We start from the raw sequence: 26471 nt of genomic DNA, 5'->3' as shown, positions 1-26471 counted from the left end.
GAAAAACATTGGCCTGGAGAGACTGTAGAATCACTGGGAAGCATAGGCCCAAGGCTCTGGCCTTCCCCCTCTATAGATGTTCGTGTGTGGATGAAGAGCTTAAAGCTTGGGTGCAGCTGACACAGGTACAGGGAGGCCAGACCTCTGACAGCAACTCGGGCTGTTCCCTGCCACTTCCAGGGTCCTCTCTTTTACATTTAATGCCCAGGAAACCGAGTATTTTCGCCAGCAACAAATCGGCAATCTCTCCTTCTTCCGACAGCTGTAGAGGGAAAAAGAACCATACGACATACATAGAACCATTCTCTTTGGGGAGTTTCTTCCTTCCTAAGGGGAAACCATGGTTTTATTGTTCAACTTGGTCTCTGCCAAAGTCACTGCACTGTGTAGAGTCAGTTTTCTGTTGGGATTCCCCTTCTTCTGGGAATCCCAGGGGTGTGTGCTCCCACCTTTACCCTGATGTTTCTTCTTCCCCTGTGATGAGAATGACAGTATTCCCTCTACCACCCCCAATAGGGGCTGTTAGGAATGTACGTACAAAGACCCTCATGCGTTGCTGCTGGGAACGTGAATTGGTGCATCTGCTTTGGGAAATAGCTTGCCGTCTTCTCAAAATTTAAACTTGTTACCATATGACTTGTTGAAACAAATTTCTGGGCTCAAGATGGAGCTGCTCCAGCCTGGAGTGCCGTGTCAGCAGACCGAAGCTTAGAGAAATTTTGTGTCCCTGTAAATGCTTCCCTTTATCAGAATGCAGTATATCAGGTTAGCCAACCTCCAAACACCAAGCCACCTCTGAGCCTCCTACTTCTTTTCTTTTCCATCTCGCCACAAACAAGATTGACTGTGTGGCCCCAGTCAGTCAGATATATTTTCATTTTTCTCTTCCTTGTTCTTTCTTCTTTTATCCTATAAAAACTTCCTGCCTTCCACCCCATTTGTACTTCTCTGAATAGAGACTGTCCACTTGATGGAGTGTTAAGGTTTGTATCACCTAACTTGTCTGCCTTAATAACTTTTTAAAAGGTTTCAGCCTTGGCTGTATACTAAAATCACCTGAGAAGATTTCAGAAATACACGTGCTTGGCTCATTCACCCAAGGATTCTGTGTATATTGGTCTCAATGCAGCAGCAGGCATCCCAAAAGCCCCCACGTGATTCTAATGTACACTCAGGGCTGAGCATCACTGGGGTCATGAACCAAGTGCCACCTTGGGAATCAGGAGACCCGATTCTAGTCTGCCCTTCATTTGTTTGTATTCTTGAGGGAGGTATTTCCTCCTTCTGGACCTATTTCCCCTCCCATGGAATGAGGGCTTTGAGCTACAGAGGTCTCTCACGTCCCCCTAATGTCTAGTGCTGCTCAGTCACTTCCTACTTCAGGGTCAATGACTGTTGAAGAATAAGCCAAAGGGACTCACCTGATCATATTTTTGCTCCTCATTGAAGGCCACCAGGATGACAGAGATGAATAGATTCAGCACCACAAATGTCATGAAAATGATGCAGGACCCAATCAGGAAGGAGCCAAGCACTGGGCTGTAGTCCAGGACCTGTCAGGAAGAAAGCCAAGAGTCACCCCCAGAAGTCCTGTGTCCTGGTAGCCCCTTCCCCATAGCCATCCTCAGAGGGAAAACTGGTTCTCAGACTAGGCAGAGCCTGGAACCAGGAAGGATCCCTTTTGTCTGGCAGCTAAGAGCACGGGCATTGCTCTCAAGAGCTGCCAAGAGATGGGGTGCCCGGATGGCTCAGTTGGTTAAGCAGCTGACTTTGGCTCATGATCATGATCTCACAGTTCGTGAGTTTGAGCCCTGAACCTGGCTCTGCACTGACAGTGCAGATTCTTGATTCTCTCCCTCTCCCTCTCCCTTTCTCTGCCCCTCCCCTGCTCTCTCTCTCTCTCTCTCTCTCTCTCTCTCTCTGTCTCTCTCTCTCTCTAAACAGAACAAAACAAAACAAGCTTCCAGGAAAAGAAAAAGATAGCACCCCCTACTCCCTACTGCCGCCATTTCCAAATATAAGGCACCATTTCTGGCTAGGGCTGGGAGCATTCCCTTCTAGAGACCTCCCAGCCCAGTCCTCTCCTAAGTACTCAGTGCATGATGTTCTCCTGTAAGCAGGGGTTCCCAGGGCAAACTATGGGCCCTAGTATGGGGCTGTCTGCCTAGAGGAAGGGGACTGTTTATTTGTCCAAAGTTGCCTTGTGCTTGCCAGGCCATGGACCCAAGGGGTGCATCCATTCAGGGAGAGACATTTGAGGAGGGTGCTTCTTCTCATTTTCATAAAGGCTTGGTGTAGATGGTAGTGTCCATGTTCCCCTGACCCCACCCCATTACCTCCTCGTAGTTAAAGATTCCTAGCTGAAGGCTGATCATTGTTTCTGCTGCATCAAAGAGGGTTTTGTAGGAACGGAGTTTCCAACCAAATATTAAGTTTGACTGTAATGGAAAGAGTCCTCATGAACAGGAAAAGAAACCAAGTGACCTCCCCACCCCCCACCCCCAAAGCCTGTTGTTTGACAGAGTCTCTGTTCTGGGTCAGCCTTATCCTTGGCCCCGCAAAACCGTACCTATGGGGGCTTGCAAGTGAGTGTGTGTGTACCTACCCAGTTCTGTAAGGAATGCGTATCCCCTTCTGGGGCTCAGCACCACCCACTAGGCCACTACTGTGTTCACTCAGATGGCTGCAGTTCACTCAGGTGACTCAGTGATGAAACTGGGCTCTCTGAGGCCCCAGCCTCTTTGCTTTGGGGGAGTTGGGTTGGATGACAACAGGCTTCTGCCTGGGCAGGGCCTCCCCTATACTTCCTCCTCACCACAGCACGCTTCCCTCCAAAGATTGCCGCTCTTATGTCAAGGGAGGCCCAGCACTCCCTTTGCTCTGAACTGGTGACTTCTCATCTCTGGACACTGCCAGTGTCCCTGTAGCTCCTATACTGCAGATGGAGGACTGAATAAATCCATGTGAATTAAGGGGTCCAGTGAAGTACTTGTGATAAAACCAAACTCCAGCTTTTTAGCATACACCCCCCATCACTCCATCAGTGCTCCTTACCCCATTTCTGAGGGTGGGAGAGGGAGAGGCAGTAGTTAGGTAGTGGGGAGTCAGGGTGGAGGTGATAGGGACAGGAAAAGGATGGCTAAGGAAAGGGGAGAGGGCTAGAGAGAGAGTGGTAACTAGGATAAGAGAGACCACTGTGTGGTGTGCAGCTCAGGGATGGTGGAAGGTAAGACTGGATGGGGCCAAGGCAAGAACTGGGAGAGGGGCTGGGGTGGAGAGTGGGTCAGGATTGGGTAAAGGGGCACGGAGGAGTGAGAGCTGTGGTATTATGGGGAACGTGGACTTGGAGGCGATGGGGGTTATATTTAGATGGAGAGCAAGATGTGGCAGAGGGTCTTTGTTTCCCACATAATCGGTAATAAAAGAGTTGGCAGTATTTTTTTTTTCATTCGCAAAAGAGACGTGACTGCCAAAATGCTCTCAGTGTCAAGGGGCTGAATGAAATGATTTTTGGCCCTGTTAAGTTCATGCCTAGTGTAGGGCACCAAGCAGTGACATAGCCTACCCATATGTAGGCTAATCTCTGCCCAGTTCATCTCCAGCACCCCCCTCCACCCCCCGAGCACAGAGCGAATGCTCTATCCGTGTCTGAGCATGTGGAGTGTCAGGAGAAGTGGCATTTCCAGGCAGGGTCCAGGTACAGAAAGGAATCCTTTATTGGAGGTAGTTGGCCCTCTTGGTCTTAGAGATTATACCTCCTTGGTCTTATCCAGCCGATGTCTCCACCCTTGCCATTTTGGGTGGCCAGTTTATGAGCCCCCAGCTGCAAAGCCCTGGACTCAGAATATCCACCATCTCCCCCAGGTTCCAAAGTCTTAACGCTAACCTTCAGTGCATGTACCCCTCCACCCCCCCTCCCCCCAACGACCACCACCACTGAGAAGCCTTTGCTTCCAAGGAGACCAGCCCCGAAGGTTTTACCAAAGGAACCACTCACTGCAATGGAGTAAGCCAGAAGCATGATAAGGATGACGATGATAAATCCTGAAATGTCCCCCCAAGCACGGCGCAGGGCAGATGTGATCATGTTCATTTTGGGGTTCAACCTGAGCAGATGCCAGAGCTTCACTGTGGACAGCAGTACCAGGAAGGCAATGATGTAGCCAAGGGCAGCATCAGCTGCTGCTGTCTCACTGAAACTGATCCCCCTGTAGGACCAAAAGGGAGGGTGAGTCTCAGAGACGGTGAGAAGCTCAGCCAGAGCTCATCTGGGCTGTCAGGATGCTGGATCCTCAGCCCAGGATGCAGGATTAGATTCATCATGATCTCAGAGCCCATCACTTCCCACAACAGATCTGGGAGATATAAGGCTAGTCCAGTTCCCCAGCTATGTAATGATGAGATGGGGATGACAGTGATGGAGATGAGAGTAGAGACGGTGATGGTGGTGGGGATGATGGTTATGATAGGGATGACGACATTGATGGTGATGGAGGCGATGTGGTAGGGACGATGATGGGGGTGGAGAGGGTGACGGTGATCGTGGTGGGGATGATGGTTATGATAGGGATGACAACGACGATGACGATGGAGGTGATGTGGTAGCATGTTGATGGTGGTGGTGAGGGTAATGGTGGTGATGGTAGTGATGTGGTAGTGATGGGGGTCATGGGACCATTACCTACCAGTTTTGGTTAATGGCTGCAGAGCTATGGAAGAATGGCAAAGGACGAATCCTCCCAGGGTCAAGAAGATGGAACTGAGGGAGTTCTGTGAGCCTCCCCTACTGGTCTGGGGTTACTAGATGCCACTTCCTCCCTCACATTTGTCTGAGTGTATGTCCACATTACCCTTACATTTGAAGGAAGGATGGAAGTATCATTCAGTTTCTGTGCTGAAGGCCTGATGAACCTCAGCTGTGTTTGGCCTTGGAGACCACTGGCTGAGGCAAGTGTTTCTGTCTTTGTTTCATGGATGAGGACGAGGAAGAGTTGGCACCAGGTCACCCAGCTAGTGACATAGCGATACAACTCGTGGTGGAAGAAAAAGAGTTGGATCCAGGCCTGACTCCAAAGTCTGGTTCTTCCTGCCATCCCACCCTGCCCTTAATTCCCCTCCGTGCCTTTGTGCTTTAAATTCAGTCTTAATATTGGTGTGTCGTTCAAATGGTGTAGACCGTTATCCAGTGACATGGATGGAGCACAGGTTAAAGAACAAAATTATATGATCTCAGGTTTTAAATGCATTTAACATACATATATAACGCCTGAGTGAAAGCTGTCCTTTTCCCTAATCTCCTGCCCTCCAGAATCTTCCTTCCCTTTGAGCATATGGGGCTGCTGGTATGGATGGCAACTTCCTCCTTTGGTTCCCGCAGCATCTTTTTCCTGTCTCTCTTAAAACACTTAACCCTCTCTTGTGCCATTTAATTGTTCATATGTGTGGAAAAGTAACTACGTAAGCCCTCTTTTGTGATGACGGCTCTAATTAAAGCATGGTTCTCAGCCTTGGCTGCAGGTTAGAATAACTAGGGAGACCATGAAAATACTAGAGCGGGGGTTGTCCCCAGCACTGACCTAGTAGGTCTGGGATGTGGCCTGGGCATCAGGGTTTGATCATCTCCCTGGGCAATTCTGCTGAGGAGCCAGGTCTGGGAAGCACTGGGTTGAAAGGAGACTATGAAGCAAATCACTTGGTCTTAAAAAATACTTTGAGGGGCGCCTGGGTGGCGCAGTCGGTTAAGCGTCCGACTTCAGCCAGGTCACGATCTCGCGGTCCGTGAGTTCGAGCCCCGCGTCAGGCTCTGGGCTAATGGCTCAGAGCCTGGAGCCTGTTTCCGATTCTGTGTCTCCCTCTCTCTCTGCCCCTCCCTCATTCATGCTCTGGCTCTCTCTGTCCCAAAAATAAATAAACGTCGAAAAAAAAATTAAAAAAAAATACTTTGAAAATTCAGGATCTGGTTTATAGAATGACTTATCTATTCCAACAAGCAAACGAAGTTTACAAGTTTCTGAAATTAACACAAAACTTTGGTTAATTTATTAACCAAATGCAACTGAGGGTTTCATGTAATTCCACATTTTACTCTGGTTTCTGTCAAAAGTGGCAGATATATATTTTCTGACAGTGTGAAGAGAACTCTCTTACTATAAGATTGTTTTATAACCCATCTGAGTAAAAACCCTGTCTATGTGGATATTGAGAACCAAATATGTTTTAGGTCACGGTGAGGAATTATAAAGCGTGGTTAATGTAGGGGGACAGTGATGATTTACAAATCACACTGGCTGTTAATGGTCTTAATCATGTATAACCTAAAACTCACCACTGTTTCTTCCTAGAACTCAGGCTTTGTTCTCTAAGCAGGAGTTTTTCTGCAAAGGGTCAGATGGTATGTATTTGAGGTTCTGTGGGCCAGATAGTTTCTGTCCCAGTAACTCCGTTGACAGTTGTTATCAGGAAAGCAGCCATGGACAGTATGTAAGGAACAGGTGATGATGCAGTGTTTCATTAAAACTTAATTTACAAAAACAGGTGGCCGGCTGGATTTGGACCCCAGGTCATCTTTTGCAGATCCCTTCAAGAGTTCAAACACCTTTAAGTTTTAGAAATGCTGTTCTGCATAAGATTTACAACCAGCTTAAGTAAAAAATAAAAGCACTTCTGATAATTTCTGAACTCAAAGAACTCAACTGATATGGAGACCTTTCTGTGGAAGGGTGCCTGGAGAGAGGGTGGAACTTTTGTCCTGACTTGGCTGGCGCCATGGGCGTGGTACAGAGAAGAGCTCAGTGAGGGTTTGTGAGTTGAATGAGACCATCTAGGGTGGAGGTTAGGAATGCAGAGTTCTTATAGGCCCTGCATTTCCGTTTCCAAATTCTGTGACCTTGCACAGACATCCTTTCTGAGCCTCAGTTTCCTTATCTGTAAAAAAGGGATGTTGATAGTATTATCTTTTAGAAGTTTTACGAAGATTAAAGTAGATGAGATAATTCTTTTAAAGTGCTGTTTTTTGTAACAGTATATGGCATCCAACAATAAATAAATGTTAGCTATATCAATAAAATCACTGAGTCAAGAAACACAGTGGTTTGATGTAAGGATTGGGATCCTGGAGACTTACAAGCTAGGTTTCTTGTTGTTGTTGTTTCCTTTTTAATATATTTCCTTAAGACTTGACTTTTAAGTAATCTCTACATCCATCATGTGGGGCTCAAACTCATGACCCTGAGATTAAGAGTTGCAAGCTCTACCAAATGAGCCAGCCAGGCACCCCTTCAAGATTTTAAAACAGTTATTTATTTAAAACTTTTTTAGAGAGAGCTAGCAGGGGAGGACCAGAGAGAGAATCTTAAGCAGGCTCAGCACTGGGCATGCATGGAGCCCAAAGATTTTATTTTTATATAATCTCTGTACCCAAAATGAAGCTTGAATTTACAACCCCAAAGTCAAGAGTTGTGTGCTCTAGTGACTGAACCTCTCATACAAGGTAGGTTTAAATTACTTCTCTGCCACCTTTAAATGTAGGGCTTGAACTCACAACCCTGACTGAGATCAAGACCTGAACTGAGATCAGAATCAGATGCTTAACTGATTGAGCCACCCAGGTGGCCCCAGGCATAGCTTTCCTGACCTCAGAAGTCATTTCAGGCCCTCTGCCATCTTGTGAATGAATGTACGGACAAAACAGCCATTATCAGGCCAGGAGGTAATTTGATCCTATGAAGGACAATCAACAATGATAAAGTGAAGACTGACCTGGCACACATTTCTTGAGTTATCTTTGCAGGATCTAAACCCCCTTGAGTACTCAGATACCAGACCAACTAAAGCCAGAGAATTGACAATGCTGACCTTTGCCAGTCCTAGTGACTTTGACTTGGACTCAGTTACACTAAGATGACTTCTGCCCCGATTCCACGCTGTATTCTCCATTGCGTAGCCCCTTCAAGAATATGTATTCACCCTTCCCTTAAAACTTCCCCATTTTTGTTATTTGGAGAGACCACTTTGGGAAAGATCCTTGATGTTCTCCTTTATTGCAAGTAAAATGCTTCCTTGTCCTATTCTTTGGTTTGGTCGTGTCTTTTGGCTGGATGGTTCCCAAGAGGCGAACCTACTTTTGGGTAATAATAACATCTACCACCTTGGGTTCTTATGAGGATCTGGTGGCTTAGTACATCCTACCTAACAGAGTGGACCCTTTGTAAATGATGTAGGTTGTAAATGATGTAGGACACTTTGTAGCAGATGTAGGTTGACTGGCGTTCTGCTACAGCTTTTGGGCAGGGACCTTACCAAGGTGTCACAAGGTCTTTTGTTTTGGTAGGATTTGCAAAAGTAAGCTTTGTTCCATTTTGTTGTAAAAGAGCCCTCTCCAACTGTGTATGCTTCAGGCCCTAAACCTGAATTTAAGTGGTAGCTTTAGTTACTTTTTAAAGAGTGACCCGTGATCCTCTGAGGATCAACAGGATTTCAAAAGCCTTCCTCTGGGGGCGCCTGGGTGGCTCAGTCTGTTGAGCATCCAACTTTGGCTCAGGTCATTTCAACCCGTGTGGGGCTCTGTCCTGACCGCTGGGAGCCCGGAGCCCACTCTGGATTCTGTGTCTCCCTCTCTCTCTGCCCCTCCCCCACTCATGGTCTGTCTCTCTCTGTCTCTCAAAAATAAATAAATGTTAAAAAAAAATTTGTTCAAAAGCCTCCCTCTGACCCTGGGGCCACAGAGCTGGAGGAAGCAGATCTGGTGTGGGAGTTGGGAGCTGAGGCAGAGCCACTTACTCCTTCCCATGGTTCCGGTAGCGCTGGATGTCACGTTCTGCCAGGACAGCCCTCTTCACAAACATCGCCAGGGCGCTCCAGCTGGCCAGGATGATGGTCAGCTCCAGAAGATTCCACTTGCTATGGAAATAGCGCCACCTCTGTTTCCTCATGAGCTTGCCCTGAGAAAGGAGCTGGAGGTTGTACCAAATGCTGTGGCCAGAATTGTGGCTCCCCACCCCTTCCATCAAAGCTCTCCCAGCCACCCAAGATGACCCTCCAGCAGGGGTCTACTGTATCCTGGAGAGGCTCCTTAAAGCCCTGGCCCCACGTGCCTAGAGTGCCTGGGGCCTCTCCCCAGCACTGTGCACAGACCCCATCTGCCCCATCACCAACTCGGGCTGTGGAATTTGGAAGGCACGGAAGAGTAAATACAGCAAAAATAAGAAAAACATTTAATTCTCTCTGATGCAAAAAATTGGGGAAGGAGAAAGACCCTCCCACCCTTTCACAGGGTATTTACTTCGGAAAACTTGTAATTGTGAATTCTTTCTCTGCCCCTTTGAGGTGCGTGTCAATCTTTTTAAAAGTTCAGCTAGCCTCAAGAATGTTTTTCTAAAGGACCTGGGAGCTTTCTGTCTGACATGTGATCATGAAGGAAGGTAGTGCCCTTCACTCCCAGTTTCCCCAGGAGGGTAGGAGCCAAATGGCAGGCACCTGGCTCCAAATTACGAAATTACCTCCTGTTGTGAATATATATGTTCATTTTTAATTTTTTTAAAAAATGTTTATTCATTTTTGAGAGAGTGTCAGCGGGGGAGGGCAGAGAGAAGGGGACAGAGGCTCTGAAGCCGGCTCTGTGCTGACAGCAGAGAGCTCGATATGGGGCTCCAACTCATGAACTGTGAGATCATGACCTGAGCCGAAGTCAGACACTCAGTGAACCGAGCCACCCGGGTGCCCCTATTTTTCTTTTGATAAAGATAGTTAGCAAACACAAGTGGCCACCCCAATTACCAGGTGAATTTAGAGTGGACTAGTGGGATAGATATGCCATAAATCCTCTTGAGGATTAATTAGTGTTTATCTTAAGAAGGAGTATGTAATGGGTCCTATCTGCCCAGCAATATGCAAGGGTGAGATTCCTTTCTGTTTTTGGAATCTCTTAGTGGATTGCCTGGGATGTTCCTAACTTCTAGTTTAATGCTTATTCAATAAGAAAAGTTGTTTTCTTCGAGGGAAGTGGAGAGTTATTGTGTAATAGGTACAGTTTCAGTTTTGCAGGAGGAAAAAAGTTATGGAAGGATGGATGGATGGATGGATGGTAGTGATGGTTTTTGCACAACAGCGTGAATGTCCTTAATGCCACTGAGTTGTACATTTAAAAGTGGTTAAAGCGGTAAACTTTGTTATATATTGTATATATACGTGTTTTTATGTATATATAATATGTAAGATATAAAATATACACAATTAAAATAACATATAATATAACATAGAACATACACAATGGTATACATAATCTACCACAATTAGAAATAAATGAATAGATTAGAAATAACAAATAATATAATAAAAATAAATAAATTAGAAATAAATAATTTTGTTAGTTTTTTTTTTTTTTTTTTTCTTGACCTTTGTGCCTTTGTGGAGAGGTTTTCTAGATTGGCCAGAGACTTTGTTTTTAATTCTGTTTCCTCATCAGGTGTTGCAAGTCAAAAGGAATTGTGCTGTGTGAGTTCTAGGCCTCCCCCACTGTCCCCCCCCCAAAAAAAAAACCCCACTAAAGAGAATCTTCTATTGTCTGTTCTATTTCCCTCCTCCTACTCACTCTTAGGGAGGAAGGACTCCTGTTTGGCTAAGTACACCTCCATCATAAAGGGACGGAGAGAGATTTTAAAAATTGCTTAAGCAGTATTTTGAGAAAGATTTAAGGGTTTTGGAAAGAAGCGTTCTGAAGCAGCTGCAGGCAGAGGGTGAGGGCAGCCCAGAGGTGGGTAGGCAGATGGGCCTCCTTTGATGTTCTAGAAAAATGCAAAGACTTAGGTTGTTCTTTGGTAACTGTTCCCTGTTTGGTTTGAACTGGCGATGTTCAGAGACCCTGTGGGATCCAGGTTTATGAGCCTCATGGTGAGGCAGAGTGTCAAGTCCAGGGGTTAGACTCTCTGGGTTCAATTTTGGCCTTGGATAAATTACTTAATGTCTCTGGACTTCAGCTTCCTACTCTGTGAAATGGAGCCAATAGCACCTTTCTCTTGGTATTATAGGAGAAAATCCATGCAGCATTCTTAGCGCAACGCGAATCACGTGGTAGGCACTCAAGGTATCATCCTTATTTTCAAGTGTTTGTCGTGGCTGTTGAGCAGGGGTTGGGGATGTCCTTTTAAGAGACCTGATTTGCATTTTTGGTGGCGGAAGGGGCAGGCCATATCCCAAGCTTCAAATGAGCTCCCCGCCTCCTCAAATCCCCATCATTATCAATGTCTGTACCTTCATTTTGCAACATGGTTGTAAAAGTGGCAAAGGGGATTGTTTCCTAATTCCCAGGGACCACAGGTGAACACAGGGAGCACAGTCACCTGTCTCTGTCTCCCACCTATGCCATTTTTGGAAGGTCTCAGTTCCTCTCCCTTCCCCATCCGGGAAGGACCAGCTTCTGAATCTTAGTTCCTGAGAGGTGCTGAAAGTTGGTCCTTGAGCTGGGTGGGTCCTCGTGACTACACAAGGACCGGAAAGTTGCCATGGCAAACAGGCAGACAGAACCTTTCCCTCTCCCTTCTGCTGGCCTCATTCCAGGGAAGGTGTGTGAGATGGGACAGGTGCACTGCCACCTCCAGCCCAGGGAGCCCTACTCTACCCCTCACCTGCACAATCATGTAGTAGAGAAGGAACAGGAGGTAGATGACCTCTGCTGCTACCACGAAGGGGTGCCAGCCGTCAGTGAAGGGGTACAGGCGCAGGCTTTGCAGGTTCGCATGTGCAAAGAAGGTTCCTGGGAAGCAAAACACGTTCTGCTCATTACTGGTCACCTGCCTGCTCAGAGCCACCGCTTCTGACCAGAAGTCATCTGTGCCATGATGCAATCACAGGCCCTTCTTAGGACTGGCCAGGGCAGAAGAGAAGATAAAGGTCCTTCAGACCCAAAAACCCAAGGGACTGGACAGGGACACACGGGGGATGCCAACGACAATGCACTTGTCAGAAAGGATGCTGGGAGCTGCACGGGGAGAGCCGTCCCCTACCCTCTGCATCTGGTAGCCTCCATTTGTGCCCTCAGTCACCTCCAGCCAGAGCACAACTGCCCACTTAACATTAATCTGCTCCAGGCTGGCTCACTTTTTTTTTTTTTTTAACTTTTTAAGTTTATCTTTTTTGAGAGACACAGTGCGAGTGAGGGAGGGGCAGAGAGGGAGGGAGACCAAGAATCCCAAGCAAGCTCTGTGCTGTCAGCACAGAGCCTGACACGGGGCTCGAACCCACAAAACCGTGAGATGATGGCCTGAGCCGAAACCAAGAGCCAGATACCTAACCCACTGAGCCACCCAGGTGCCCCAAGGCTGGCTCACTTAAAGCCAGTTCACCTAAAAAGAGTTCACTAAAGACCGATTCATCTATTGACCAATATGCCTAAAATTCAACCTTCTTTTGAACCAACTTTCATCCATTTGTGTATCTTTTCTTTTTGGCAGATATTGTAATGATATTTTAGTTATCTTTTAAGAAAAAAACCAATCTGACTAATAAGGCTACTGCCTCTGAAGACAAAGCCAACCCCAAGAATGGCAGAATGGAGAGACACAAACAACCTGAGTCCTTGCCGACATCGGTGGACTGCTTGAACCAACCAGACCTGACAACCACCCCTCACTTTTCATCTTTTAGAAACACATAATTTAATCAGGTGTGTTTGGGAACAAACTGTTTAATTGGTCCTAAGAGCTGCAAAGGTGGCAAAAAGAAACAGAATATAAGTATACAAATAACCATCCCCGCTATAAGGATTTGATAGAAGTGCTTGACGATGTTGTCAGTGGCCAGTGATCATGGAAGTTGAAGGCCTTTTGCTTTTCACTTTACACAGTTCTGAAATTTAAAGAACTATAGACATGTATTAGTTTTATTAAAAATGTAATTTGATACTAAAAATCATTTAATTTTTAAAGGAGAGGTGGTTGAATTTTAGGAAAATTGATTTATTAGCTGAAGATGCTTTAGGGCCGCATTTTCAGTAGATTTTGAAAGCGTTAAAAGAGGGAGGAGGGCAGGTAATGGGGAAGAAGATCAGAGCACAGTACATCTAGTTCAGGGAAATGTTTTTGAAGCTCTTGTGTCTTACGTGTATTTGTGTGTCTGTGTGTTGGAATATGATGTAAAATGTACTTCATGCTGTAGGTTGAGGTACAGAGTAGTAAAGTATTATTTTAGATGAAATTATCTGTTCCCAGGTTGCACCCTCCCCAGCTCTTCCCTGCCAGCCCCTCAACCTGCCTCCCCCAGATTGGGAAGCTCAAGAATATGAGATGCTTTCAAACCCCAACTGCGTTCCCTTAGAGTGTCTTGGGAGACAGGCCAGAGAGAAGTGAGGGCAACTAGGAATAAGGCTGGTGCAGCCCTGGAGCCTGGCCTTTGGGTGCCCGGGGACAACCAAGACCCGCCCCGAATCTCCCAAACAACCATTTGCCCTGGAGCTCTGACCCTGGGGCAGCGAGGCCCAGCCTGGTCAGGAGCCCTGGCCCAGAGGGAGGGGCGTCTGTCTTCCAGAACGCAAGTGGGGTCACAGGCGAGGCTGCCCACCCAGGGCGCCGGTCTCCAGGGTCAGAGTGATGATGCAGAACAGATTGACATTGGCGTTGTAGACCGTGAACTCCACAAAAACGGCTCTGGTCAGGCTGTCCAGCCAGGTGTTGTCAAACAGGTACTGGAGAATTCTGTAGGAAGAGGAGTATTTAGAGACATCTCCATCTGCAGTGGCTCCCTACCCGCTCTGCCCCGGGAGAAAGCCAGGGCTTCCTGTGGAAAATTTTCCCTCTGACTCAGCTCCGTGCCCTGGGCCACAGGGCCTTGGGACTGCTCCTGGGAGTGATCAGTTTCCCCACCCATGGTGCAGTGTCTTGGCACCCATGATCTCCTGGCTGTCAGAGCAGAGGTCCTCCAAGTGTGGTCCCCGTACTGCATCCGCCTCTTGTGGAAACTTGTTAGAAATGCAGATTGCCAGGCCCCACCCCAGATCTCCCAAAACAGAAACTCCGGGGGCAGAGCCTGGGGATTTGTGCTTTGATGAGCCCTTCCTGGGATTGTGATGCTTTTTTTTTTTTTTTTTTTTATTGTGATTCTTTTTAAAGTTCGAGGATCACCGAGTAAGAGGAAGTACGTAGAAAATCAGGGGCTTAGGTAGTCAGCCGCCGCTGTTGAAATCTCTCTTGGGCTGGCAGTTCACATAAGATCAGTTTCTGGAGGTCTGCCCACTGCTGCTGCGGAAAGAGCGTGTACTACACGGACCTGGGTTCAAACCCTGACTGCCTTGCAGGGAAACTAATAACCTCTCCATGACTCAGTTTCCTCCTCTACAATGGTGTTGACACCAGCTTGTCAGGAACATTGTGAAGAGAAAGTGTGTGTGTGTGTGTGTGTGTGTGTGTGTGTGTGTGAGACAGCAATAATGATGGACTATTTTTAAATATTTTAAAACATGCCCTGTCTCCAGTGGGTCTGTATCCTGCTTGGTGTGCAGAAGAAAGAGTATCAGTTGTCCCAAGTGGCAGGAAAACACCTTTTGTGCCAAAAGAAACTATCCCTGACCTGTCCTTAATCCCAGGGGTCCCCTGCCAGTTGTTCTCCTTGGGGATTTGTTACCAGTGTTCCTCGGTTTTGTAAGAATACAGGGAGGAGACTGAGGTTCACGTGGATTCACTAACTTGCCTGGGTCTGCAAAGTTAACAGGAAACTGTGCCAGGGTTTAACACCTCTGACGCTCGAACCCTCGAGTGTGCCGGGAGAGGTGGTCTGCATGTGCCCTGTGTGTCCTTGCACCACCATGTCGGGTGTTCCAGGAATGCAGGGTCCTCTCTGGGCTTTACCCAAGCCATTTCTCGAGGCTGTGTTTATAGTGAGCAACCTCAGGAGATGAAGGTGAGATGGCATCCTTCAGACAAAGAGCAGGCTTGCTTCTGCTACCGTAAAAACAGTGAATGCTCCAAACTCTGTGTTATTCTCTGGTCCTGTAATTCACTGTGCATAGCAGAATTCTGGGTAAGGTGAAGAGCCTTAATCGCTTCCCATCTGCCTGGTGGTGGACGGCTTTGTGTGGTTGGTGGAATTCCCCATCCCTACACTGGCTCCAGCCGAGGCCACCGGACTCAGCCCACAAGCCTGAGGGTGCTGGAGAGGGACCTTCCCTCCACCTGGGAGACTGCAGTGTCCAGGGGCCTGGAAATCCCATCTGCATACTTCAGAGGCCCCCAGTCTCTCCCCATAGCAGCGTGAATGGACTTGGCTACACCCCCCAAGCAGACCTGGCTTTCCTTGGCCACATGTGAATCAAGTGAGTCTTACCTCGATGTGCTTCTGCGATCGGTCCCCAGGGGGGCCACGTAACCGCCTCCCCGGTACATGGTTAGTTTGCCCCAGAAGGGATACCCTCGGCGCTGGCTCTGGCTCTCGTACTGCCAAGCCCGGGAGAGGCCGCTGCTTTTGTTGAGGACGGAGGCATTCCAGCCTTCCCCATAGTCTGACAGGTCTTCAACATCCAGGGAGTAGGGTGCGCGGCACCCATGACGAGAAGCCTTCAGCTGTGGGGCACGAGAGCAAGAGCTTTCCCGGACCCTCACTTGGCGAATCTGGGCACTGCCAACCAGCCTGGAGTTGCCATCAGTGACAAAGCCTGCAGATGAAAATCCAGTAGGTCAGTGTGGCCATCAAAATCATTTTCGCGCATTCCGAGTTCCCCGGCCTGGACGCTAACATGAACTTCAGTGTAGCCGTCGTCAAATAGTCAAGAGTAGTTCATGGCCAACCATAGGACACATTCACCACCATCTCCCTACCTAGGCGTCATCCAGTTCCCACATAACTTCTCTTGAGGAATGGTACGGCCCCCATCCAGTCATCGCCTTGGAGACCCTTTGTGCCCTTTCCCTCAATGCGCACAGCCCAATCGTCAACAAGGCCCGTCAACTCTCCCTCTTCAGTGTTGTCTGCAGCCATGCCCCTCTCTCCGTCACCCTAGCCCCTCACTCCTGCATCAGCCCCATCATTTCTCCCTAGCATCCTAACTACTCTCCGCTTCAACTTCCACATGATTCCAGAATGATCCTTCTTAAACACAGAGTTGGTTGTTATTCTCTCGTGGAGAAACTGTCAGTGGCTTCCTGTTTGCTTAGGCATAAATTGTGGACTTCTGAGGCCCTTCATGATCTTGCCCCTGTTTCTGTCTCCTGCTTTGCTTCTCACTGGTCCTCAACTCCTAGCCTACACCCAGTGCCTTATAATTCCAGGAATGTGCTGTGGCGTTTCAGGCTTGCCTTTTCTCATGTTACCCCTTCTGCCTGCGTTCCGCCTCTGTGTAGCCAATTCGTGCTTGGTTGTCTCTCGTTCAGGAAGTCCTCCACTCTGCACCCAGGGAGATTTAGGGCTCCTGTCTTGTGCACACACAGCCCTCTGAGGGTCACTCCTTCAAAGCATATCGTCCCGTGGTTATCGGTTGTCTGTAATGCTGATGGTGACAGTGACCCGTGCCTGTTCTCAGGAATATGCACAAGGGGGCTGACACACGTCCTGGGAGAGGGGAGAGTACCTGGGTAGTGACTGTACAGGTTGCTCACGAGGGTGGTGTTGGCCCATGTGAAGAACTCCTGGAAGCCCAGCACGGCCGAAAAGCCTTGGGTGAAGCTGTGCTCGAGGTGTCTGTTGAAGTGGTAGGTGCTAGGGTCCCTCTGCCCGTAGGCGACCAGCAGCAGCATCCACAGGAAACCCAGATATGCTGGGAAGGGAGGCATAGCCCTGGTCACACAGGGGCCCCAGTCCCAAGCCCAAGGCAGGAAATAGAATGGCGCATAGCAAGGCCTTGTAGACCAGCTACTCGCCAGCCCCCTGCCTCCCCCCAGTGACAGTGGAACCAATCCTTAGACAGCAGAAAGGAGTAAAGTCCACAGACCAGAAGCCTCCTGCCTGGGTTCCAATCCTGGCTGTGCCACTTCCTATCCATGTGACTTTCACAAGTGACCTACCCCTCTGCCTTAATCTCCTTGTCTGTGAAATGGGGACAATTCTATTCACAGGGTTGTGATGAGGGAGTCAATAAATTAATATTTATAAACCACTTAAAAATAGTGCCTGCACAGAATTCATGCTCCATAAATTTTTCTTAAAAAGAGTCTTTTAAAAATGGGCCTCTGCCATGTTGCAATGCTGAGGACAGAGCAATGAAAATGACCGTTGTGTTCCCTGCCCTTAGGGAGGTTACCTGTAGACAGGTGAGTGTGATGTAAGGGCCCTTTAGGTACAAAGATTTCGTTTAGGATGCCACATATCAAAATCTTAGTGGGATGCAGAGCCTTACTGATCGAGAATCTCTGGGTCCAGAGCCTAGGAATATACATTCCAGCAGCCCCTGCCTGGGATGAATTGGAACTCCGCCCGTACCCCTGTGCTCTCTGTATTCCGTACATGCTGCTACTTCTATGCAAGCTTCCCTGCTCTCTGTTTGTCTGGCCGTAATGTGCTCAGCCAGTGGGAAGGCAGGCTGGGAGTGCTGCAGGGTCAGTGTCCTCCCTGGAAGCAGTCCTCACCAGTGACCTGCGAGTGACAACTTGAGGCCGTGTACTACATACTCCCACAGAGGTCCCAAGCAGGACTGAGCTCCAGTTCCCACATGGAACCCACTCGTCACACGTCTTCTGTTGCCCGCCTTCTCTCTTCTGTACTTTCCTTTTCTCTGCCAGTGGTTCCCAGGATCACCTCCCCAACCAACTGCTTGTACCCAAATCTGCTTATGGGAGAACCCAGACTAAGATATTCAGAAGCTCCTGGTCAACAGGAGCTTGGGGAGCTTTTCTGAAGACACCCAATCTTTGGGCTGAGAATAAAAGAATAAGGAATTAGCCAGAAGGAAAGGTAGGGAGGAGGGGAGGCACATTCCAGGCAGGTTAGATTAGCCTGTGCCAAGGCCTGGGGTCCACAGAGGGCAAGGAGTCCCAGGAGCTGTAGAACACGGTGTGACAGAGCTCAGGGCACACGGGCCAAGAGAGGTGACCCGGGGTGGGCAGAGCCACAGTGGGGAGCTCAGATTTTACCCTAAGGTTCATGTGAGGCCACCAAAGGACTTTCAGCATGGGGGAGAAGCTGGGGCGAGTTGATATTTAGGAAAACAGGCCCAGAGGCAGTGTGGGTCTGTCAAAGATTGCACCGTTGGCTGTTCAAGTCTTTGCTGACAACCAGCGAGTGGGGAGACTGCTTGTGGGTGACCTTGCTGCCTACCCAAGATTTCTCTGATGAAGGCAAATGCCTTCTGTTCCTTGAGGTGTGTAGTTTTCATCTTCTCGATGTCAGTGGCCAAAGGTGGCTGGTAGATGTCCTTTCTGCTGCACCTTCGTGCTCGGAACAAGGCAGAGGGGTCTGTGAAAGCAAGGACACAAGGACTGTCCCCCAGGGGGCGGTGGAGCTGCCCTCTGCTTTTGCAGCCAGGAGCCATTTCCCAACACTGCCCTCCACGCCTCCGCCCCTCCATCCCCACACCCAGAATTCTGCCCCTTCTCCTTCCACGGAGAATTCTCCTCGTACTGAAAGCACAACGCTCCACCCCCCCCCCCCCCCCGCCGTGCTCTTGGACTCTGAGATAGATCCCAGTGCTCTGAAATTTTGATGGATGGAAGAAGGAGGGTAACTAATATTTCCAAGTCCTGTCATGTCTAATTCTAAGGATCTTCTTTTTCCAAGCCACTTTACTAAGCTATAATTTTCGTAAATATTCCCATTGGAAGTCTACAATTCAGTGATTTTAGTAGATTTATAGAGTTGTGCAACCATCACCACAACCTCATTGTACAACATTTTCATCAACCCAGAAGGTTCCCTCATATCCCCATGAAGTCAGTCCCCACTCCCACCCTCAGCCCCATTAATTTGCTTTCTGTCTCTATAGATTTTATTCCTGGATATTTCATATAAATGGAATCATGCAGTGCATTGTTTCTGGTGTCTGGTTTCTTTAACTTAGCATAATGGATTGGAGTCCATCCATGTTGTTGTGTAATTAGTATTTAGTTCCTTTTTTTGGTATGGATATACTTCTGTATGTTTTTATCCACTCATGTCTCGATTGTTCTTAGTTTTGCCTATTATGAATAATGCTGCTATGAACGTTCGTGTACAGGTGTTGGTATGGACATATATTTTCATTTCTCTTGGGTAGATTCCTAGGAATGGCCATTTGGCTGTTTCAAATGAACCCGCTGTGGACATGTAGCTACAAGTTCCTGCATGAAAATAAGTCTTCATGTCTCTGGGATAAATGCCCAAGAATGTAATCGCTGGGGCATATGGTAAGACCGTTTTTAGATTTGAAAGGAACTGCCAAACTCTTTTCCAGAGTGACTGTACCATTTTACATTCCCAGAAGCACTGTGTGAATGGTCCAGTTTCTCTGCATCCTTTTCAGCATTTGCTATTATCACCATTTTCCACTTGAGCTATCCTGATAGGGGTGTATTGTCCCCACTGTCTTTTGAATCTATGCCTTTCTTTCCACCCCCACTACCAGTACCTATAATCTCTTGTCTGGACCTTTCCAGTAGTCTTTTGTTCATTTGACCCAACACTTGTGGTCTCCTAAAAGCAGTTATAGTAATGTTTCTCAAACCACAAGATAGATCATGCCTCTCGTATTTAGCCCTCCAAAACCCCAGCATTGACCCAGGTGCTACAAAGCCCTGCTCCCCACCCACCTCTCTGCCCTCATTTTGTTTTTTCCTCCCTCCCTTCTTCCTTCCTTTCTTAGAGAGAGTGCACACAAGAGAGTGTGCAGGGCAGAGGAAGAAAGAGAATCTCAAGCAGGCTCCATGCTTGGCACAGAGCCAATTAGAGGTTCGATCTCACAACTGTGAGATCATAACCTGAGCCGAAGTCGTAGGCTTAACCGACTGAGCCACCCAGGTGTCCCTGCCCTCATTTTGAACCATTCTCCCCCTAATTCCCTATGCTTTGGCTACACTGTCAGTAGTCCTACAAAATGACAAGCCCTGTCCCACCTCAGGGCCTTTGCACGTGCGCAATGTGCAGTCCCTCCCTGCACCAGGCTCCAGGAACCAATGGAGGCACCACCTCAGCAGAGAGGCCTGCACTCTCCCGTTCTCTCTGTAAGTTCTCACATTGCACACTTGCATGTCTGCTTGTGTTGTTTACTTGTTTAATGCGTCTCCCCCGGTGGGCTGTGCTTTCCAAGGGCAAGCTGCTCCATCCAGTGCTGTGTTGCTTGGGGTGGGAGCAGGGATTGGCTTCAAGTTGTCAAGAGGAAACCTTTTCAGGGTCATGAAGCTGCTCCAAATCTGAATTGAGATGATGGTTGCACAGCTGTATACATTTACTAAAATCAGTGAATTACACACTTACAGTGAGTGGATTTTATGTAAATCATGTTCCTGAGCCATCGAACTGCCTGGCACACAGCAAGTACTCCCTGAGTAGCTGCCAAAGGAATGACTAAATGAATATTTAATTGTTCTGGAAGCTGGTGTCTCCTTGGACAAAAATTACTCTTTTATCCTGGGGAGAAGATTTTAATGGACCTTTTGGATCTGCAGAGCCAAAACCAAGAGAAAAACAAACGCAAACCCTACCCCAGAGTGGAAGGATACTCTAGGAGGTAACCCCGCTGTATAATAACGTCTGTACAAGAATGTAGGTATGTCTTTGGTTGATTTGTTTCTGTTTTCTTTTCCCTGAAAGTCAGAGTCTCTGCGTGGGACTATTAGAGTGTTGATCCTGTTCTGTTTGCTTGTTTTGTGTGATGGTCTTGTTGTAGGCATTCTCTGGAGTGTGGGTTGGGAAGTATCAGGTTGCAGGGAAAGGTGCTGCTCCGTGGCCCTCCTCCCACAAGGGTCAGCATGGCTCTGTTCCAATAAAACTTTGTTTACCAAAACAAGCAGTGGGCTCCATTTGTGCCCTGGGCTGTAGCTTGCAGACCCTTGTCCTGGAACTCTTTGCAGCCCAGCTGCAAGCGTGTTCTGTTTTGGTTTTCATTCTAAAGGCCAGGGGCCTGGGCCTTGGGGGAGAAAGCTGCTTTCTTGGGATTACACAGAGAAGATGGCCATGCAGAGCACGGCCCCCAAGGGTCCTCTTTTGGCCAAGGGGTCCTGCTTGGGCGCAAGAGAGAGGGCTGGGGTAGAGAAGAAACAAGGTTGCCCTGGAGACAGGGAAGGAGTCATTTGTTTTTGGATGGGTCAGGGGTACTTCCCCAATGAGGGATGAAGGAATGTTGGAGCAAGAAGGTCAGTGGCTGGGCCCTGTAGGGCTCAGCCTCATCAGTTTCCAGGTCCCTGCCTCTACCTGTGCACCATTACCTGGGCCAGACGGATGTCCTGGGAGGGAGACCACGGGCTCGTCCTCATCCTCCACTTTCTTTAAAACCAACGCGAAGAAGGCAGCAAAGCCCAGCACCTGGGAAACACCCATTGTGAGTCCCAGGCCCGAGCTGGCACCTATCAACTCCTGATCTGGGAGGAGTCAGGATCGGGGTCAAGTCTGTAGAAACCTTGCTCTGGGGAAGTCAAGTGGGAACCAGCCCATCCTGTGCCAGGAGGGGGCGTGGCTATGAGGCGAGAGGATCGGGGCGGGGCCGAGGGGGGTGGCAGCACCTGGCCACCAAGCAGGCAGAGATAGTGAATCTTGGGCTTTCCGTACTATTCAGACCTATTCAGACCGAAGCCTTTCTGCCTGCGCCCTCCTGCTGCCAGAGCTCTCTCATCTCTCCTACTACCTCAAGTACTGAGTTACATCTTCCTCCTCCCTCCACCCTCCCTTCTTCCTCCTGCATTGATTCACGGGCACATGCAGGGGAGGGGCAGAGAGAGGGAGAGAGAAAGAGAATGTCAGCACAGAGCCCCACTCGGGGCACGAACCCACAAGCCGTGAGATACTGACCTGAGCCAAAATCAGGAGTCAGACACTTAATGGACTAGGCCACCCCAGGGGACCCTATATCTTCTGATAAAGGCTATTTGGGGCAGAACTGGGGACTAACTGGTAAAATGGGGATGAGGGATTTGGCAAGTCTTGTAAGTATCAAGAATCACTGTAAATGTCCCCTCCTTGTGCAGGTGCCCCACCTCCCCCGACACACACAGCATTCCTCCTCCCTGACTCTGTCCAGCGGGAGCTGTGGCTCCAAGCTCCAGGCCGGGGCTCAGTATTCCTCCAACTCTGGTAGTAACTTTACATTTCAGAAATAGGAGCGCATCTTCCAACTGATGCACACATTTAATGACTTGGTATTTTTCTTTTCTGAAGGTAAAGTTCTTGTAAATTGCTAGCCTGTCTCACAGTTAAAAGGATCTTAGAATTGAGGAAATACGGTTTTATTCATATTTTACACGTGTGCCCCAGGGCAGGATTTTGTGACCTTACCTTCCTAACCTTGGGTTCTCACAAAACGGAAGCAAGGACCCTCCTGAGGGTGACTGTGACGGGGACGTACCACATCTTGGTAAGCCTCTAGGCCTGGCCTAGAGTCTCAGTCCCAGAGCCTCTGTCCCCAAACTCGGATTGTCTCGGCAGTTAATGTCATCATTGCCAACCAGGTGCTGTGTAAGCTTGTAATGAATAGATAAAGGGATGATAGAAGCCTAAGGACGGGTCAGCTGGCAGGAGGGAAAGTGTGGGCACAGGGGACCAGGACAGCCTGACCTTCAGAGGCTGGGTGACAAACACACTCTCCACGAAGGAGACGGCCACGGAGATGAGCCATTTGAGGGAGCTGGCCCGCCCGTAGTGCAGGCCGTAGAGCATGGTGAAGAAGGCCGCCACGCCGCTGGTGGCCGCCACCAGGAGCCAGCCCCCCAGGACACACCACCAGGGCAGGCCGCGAGGAGGCTTGCTCGCCATCGGGGAGCTGAAAAGGAGCGGGGTATGATCAGGGTGGCGCACCTACCAGGCTCAGGTTCGCATGCCACTTCACCCACCAGCTGCATGACTGTGGCTGAGCTCCTTGACCTCTCAGACCTCAGTTTTCCCCTCTGTATCTTGTACCCGCCTCAAAGGGCTTCATTCTACATTCCTTCCGGTTTACATACTTTTATTCTATTGAGGTCACGTTTATTCGGTGCTTTACACAGATTTGCTCCCGTTACTCACGGGAAGCCTAGATGGCTGGTACTATATAATTTTTTAAACTTTTCTTTAATGTTTATTTATCTTAGAGAGACAGGGGGACAGAGGATCCAAAGCAGGCTCCGTGCCTTCATTGCAGAGCCTGACATGGGGCTCCATCCCATGAGCCATGAGATCATGACCTAAGCTGAAGTCTGACGCTTAACCAACTGAGCCACCCAGGTGCCCCGCATGTTTTTTTATTATGAAAATTTCTCATCCTACAAAAATCAGCACTACAAACCCTGAACAATTAGTTTCAACAGCCAAGGGATGGCTGTTAGACTCATTTCATCTACCTTCTCTTTCTCTCTCTCTCTCTCTCCCTCCTCTCCTCTCTGTCTCTCTCTCTCTGGGATATTTAAAAATAAATTCCAGACCTAATATAAAAGCATCCCTAATTACTTCAGAATATTTCTCAAAAATGGTCATTTTCTTACTGAATGACAGTAATAAATTTTCACACCTATCAAAATTACCAATTCCTTAATGTTGTCTAATAACCTGTCTGTATTCACATTTCACTGATTATCTTTAAAAATGTATTTTAAAAATGTTTTATCTTTGAGAGAGAGGGTGTGCACACGTGAGCAGGACAGGGGCAGAGAGAAAGGGAGAGAAAATCCCAAGCAGGATCTGCACTTCCAGCAAAGAGCACAGTGGGAGGCTTGATCCCACGAACATGAGAGTTGGACGCTTAACTGACTGAGCCATCCAAGCACCCCTAAAAATGTATTTTAAGTTTGACTTAGGAGATAGGAATTATCATTCCCATTTTACAGATGAGAAAACCGAAGCGCAGAGAAGTTGAGGGACTTGTCCAAGGGTGCACAGTTAGGAAACTGCCCACATGAATATGGCTATACACTGTGAGGTGCTCTACCAAGGGCTGAAAACTGCCTTTTGGCAAACTGCCCCGTTCAAAGCCTTCCTCCCTGAATTTGTGCAGGGATCCTGAATCCCTTCTGCCTGCGAAGATCTGGGTGAACATCCTTCCAAGGTTTCCTGGGCTGCCTTCTCTCGGCAGGCCCCTCCTCTGGTGCCCACTCAGCACCTGGGGGAAGTGGATTACCTGGTGTGTGCCTGGGGTGGGGTGCCCAGCCGGCCCACAAGGAGGCCCTTCAGGGTCTGCAGCTGGCTGAGGGCCCGGGCGTGGCTCTGGCACTGGGAGAGGCCGCAGGGCCCCACCAGCTGAAGCTCCTGCTCCATATGCTCCAGCTGAAGGTAGAGACACCGCCTGTAGGCATTGTCCTTCCGAGGGTCACTTGGGCGTGGCACCTGTTCTGGAGGACAAGGGAGAGAAAGCGCCTCAGCTGGTGCCGAAGGACAGAGCGGACAGCCTGCCAAAATGACAGCAGTGTTAGTGACGGCTTTCTTGTGTCGAGCGCTTGCTGTGTGCCATGCCGTGAGAGACCTGGGCTCAGAAAGATGGGGAGAGGTACCAGGCTCCCATGGCCAGTTAGCACGCGTAGGCTGCTCTTAACCTTTTAGCAAGGGCACTCTCAAAGCTTCCATCCACATGGGCAGAAGAGAACAGAATAAATGCCCATCACTTGCTGCCACAAGAGCCAACCTTGGGCTAATCTTGTTCTGTCTCTGCCCCGCCCCCCAACGTCCCCCACTTTTTTCTTTTTCTGGAATACTTTAGAGCAAATCCTAGACGTGGTGGTATCTCATCAGCAAATATTTTGATATATGCAAGATTTGCCGCCTGCCAAGATTTGCCTGGTGTCGGTCTTAGCCTTTTGTTTTCAACTTTTTTTTTTTTAAATCATGAAAAGGGTCTAGCCTACAAAAGCAGAGAGTGTGAGGACATGACCCTGTACACACCCACGGCTCAGGATTACCAACTCGTGGCCACTCATGCTTCACCTGCACCCAGCCCGCCCTCTCTCCACGGGGATGATTTTGAAGCAAATTCCAAGGCCCAGGTCATGTCCCTAAATATCTCAGTATGCTTCTCCATGTGCTTCTACGATGTGCTATAATGCTACAGTGTGCTTCTAAAAATAAAACCATTGTGTCATTGTCAGCCTTTGAAACGAATGATGATAATCCCTTAATAGCACAAAATAGCCAGTCACTGGCCAAATTCCCTTGATAATCTCATGAATGTTTTCCCACAGTTGGCTTGTTCACATTTCGGCTTCCTACAAAGTTAAACGAACAAAAAACCCATAAAGATGTTTTTTGTTTTAAATGACTCATTGCAAGAAAGAAACAACGTTGACATTTCCACTGTTGTCCATGTATTTAAGGGACGCATGGCCTCTTCCAGCGGAACCAGGTCTGGGTCTCTGACCCTGAGCTGGAAGGCGGGCACCCAGGGGCACCTCCTCCTGGGACAGTAAAGAGCGCAGGTCGACTGGACCAGCGTTTGTCTTTGCAAGGGGTACATGAAGCCAGATACAGGAGGTGACAGGAGAGAGCACCCCTGCCCCAGGGCTCCCCGGCAGTCACCAGTGAGAAGTGAGCAGGAAGGTAACCCGCCGTGTGAAGAAAGGTGCAGCAGGGCTCGGGCTAGATGCAGGGGAAGGTCTGGGGCAATGTCGACTCTGTCTCCCTGACTCAGGCCTCCTCCCTCACCCTCCTTCCTGGGTCTGCCTAGCCGAGGCCACAGCTACGGGTTCTGACATCAACAGCCTTCAGGTTGCAAGCCCTCAGGCAGTGTTTCTGGAAGATACCATCACTCCCTATCAATCATAACACCACTGAAGACCTGCTTTGTATCAGGCTGAGCACGTGTCTTGTGACCTCATTCAGTCCTTGAAATGAGCCAAGAGGCTGGATGGATCAATCCTCCCATTTCATAGGGGAGGAAGCCAAGTCGCAGGTTGAGCAACTTGCCCAAATTTGCACAATTGCTGGTGCGGCTGTGAGAGCCCCGGGACCTGGCTGGCTCCAGAGTCCACGTTCTGAGGCCTCTGCTAGGAAGACCAAGCCCCAGACTCAAGGCCAGACGTCTAGTGCAGGCATCAGCGGAGCTCCTGCAGGGTCGGCCTTCATAGGCAACCCAAGCCCAGCTCTCTGGAGCATGGGGGTCAAGGTGGGGCTGACCGTGGGGTCAGCGTGGGCCCGGCCATGAGGGCCATAAGTGTTAACAGTGAGGAGTTGGGATCTTGTCTTGAGGGCACTGACTCTCCACACTCGAAGTGTGCTCGAAAGTTGCCTAAGTGACTGGTTAAAATGCAGATTCTGGCCTCAGCCAGAAGCTAATTCACTATATCAGTGGTGGGACCAAGAGTTTATGAATTCAAATTACCCATTCTGTAGACTCCGTGTCTGTATTCTAAACAAGATTTACACAGTGATCGGCCTTGTGTGTTAAAAATGGCAGCATTCTGGGGCGCCTGGGT

At 48.8% G+C, this 26471-nt stretch overlaps 2 protein-coding genes across 3 annotated transcripts in view; one reads left to right on the top strand and one right to left on the bottom strand.

Annotated features, from left to right (window-relative positions):
- BCO1 (beta-carotene oxygenase 1) overlaps window positions 1-26471 on the top strand; it is a 176180-nt gene that overhangs the window by 23359 nt on the left and 126350 nt on the right. The gene's annotated exons all lie outside the window — the stretch shown is intronic.
- LOC125153186 (polycystic kidney disease protein 1-like 2) overlaps window positions 1-26471 on the bottom strand; it is a 99136-nt gene that overhangs the window by 4382 nt on the left and 68283 nt on the right. The window contains exons 31-43 of the mRNA XM_047836085.1: window positions 24188-24398; window positions 22654-22858; window positions 21312-21408; window positions 18232-18369; window positions 16550-16735; window positions 15310-15637; window positions 13552-13685; window positions 11622-11749; window positions 8779-8939; window positions 3998-4208; window positions 2337-2438; window positions 1422-1553; window positions 143-262 (exon numbers count right to left, since the gene is read on the bottom strand). Coding sequence (XP_047692041.1) covers window positions 143-262; window positions 1422-1553; window positions 2337-2438; window positions 3998-4208; window positions 8779-8939; window positions 11622-11749; window positions 13552-13685; window positions 15310-15637; window positions 16550-16735; window positions 18232-18369; window positions 21312-21408; window positions 22654-22858; window positions 24188-24398 — 2153 coding nt within the window. The remainder of the gene's footprint in view (window positions 1-142; window positions 263-1421; window positions 1554-2336; window positions 2439-3997; window positions 4209-8778; window positions 8940-11621; window positions 11750-13551; window positions 13686-15309; window positions 15638-16549; window positions 16736-18231; window positions 18370-21311; window positions 21409-22653; window positions 22859-24187; window positions 24399-26471) is intronic.

This window comes from Prionailurus viverrinus, chromosome E2, assembly GCF_022837055.1.
Source record: "Prionailurus viverrinus isolate Anna chromosome E2, UM_Priviv_1.0, whole genome shotgun sequence".
Classification (NCBI taxonomy): Eukaryota; Metazoa; Chordata; class Mammalia; order Carnivora; family Felidae; genus Prionailurus; species Prionailurus viverrinus.
This window is presented reverse-complemented; position numbering and strand designations above follow the sequence as displayed.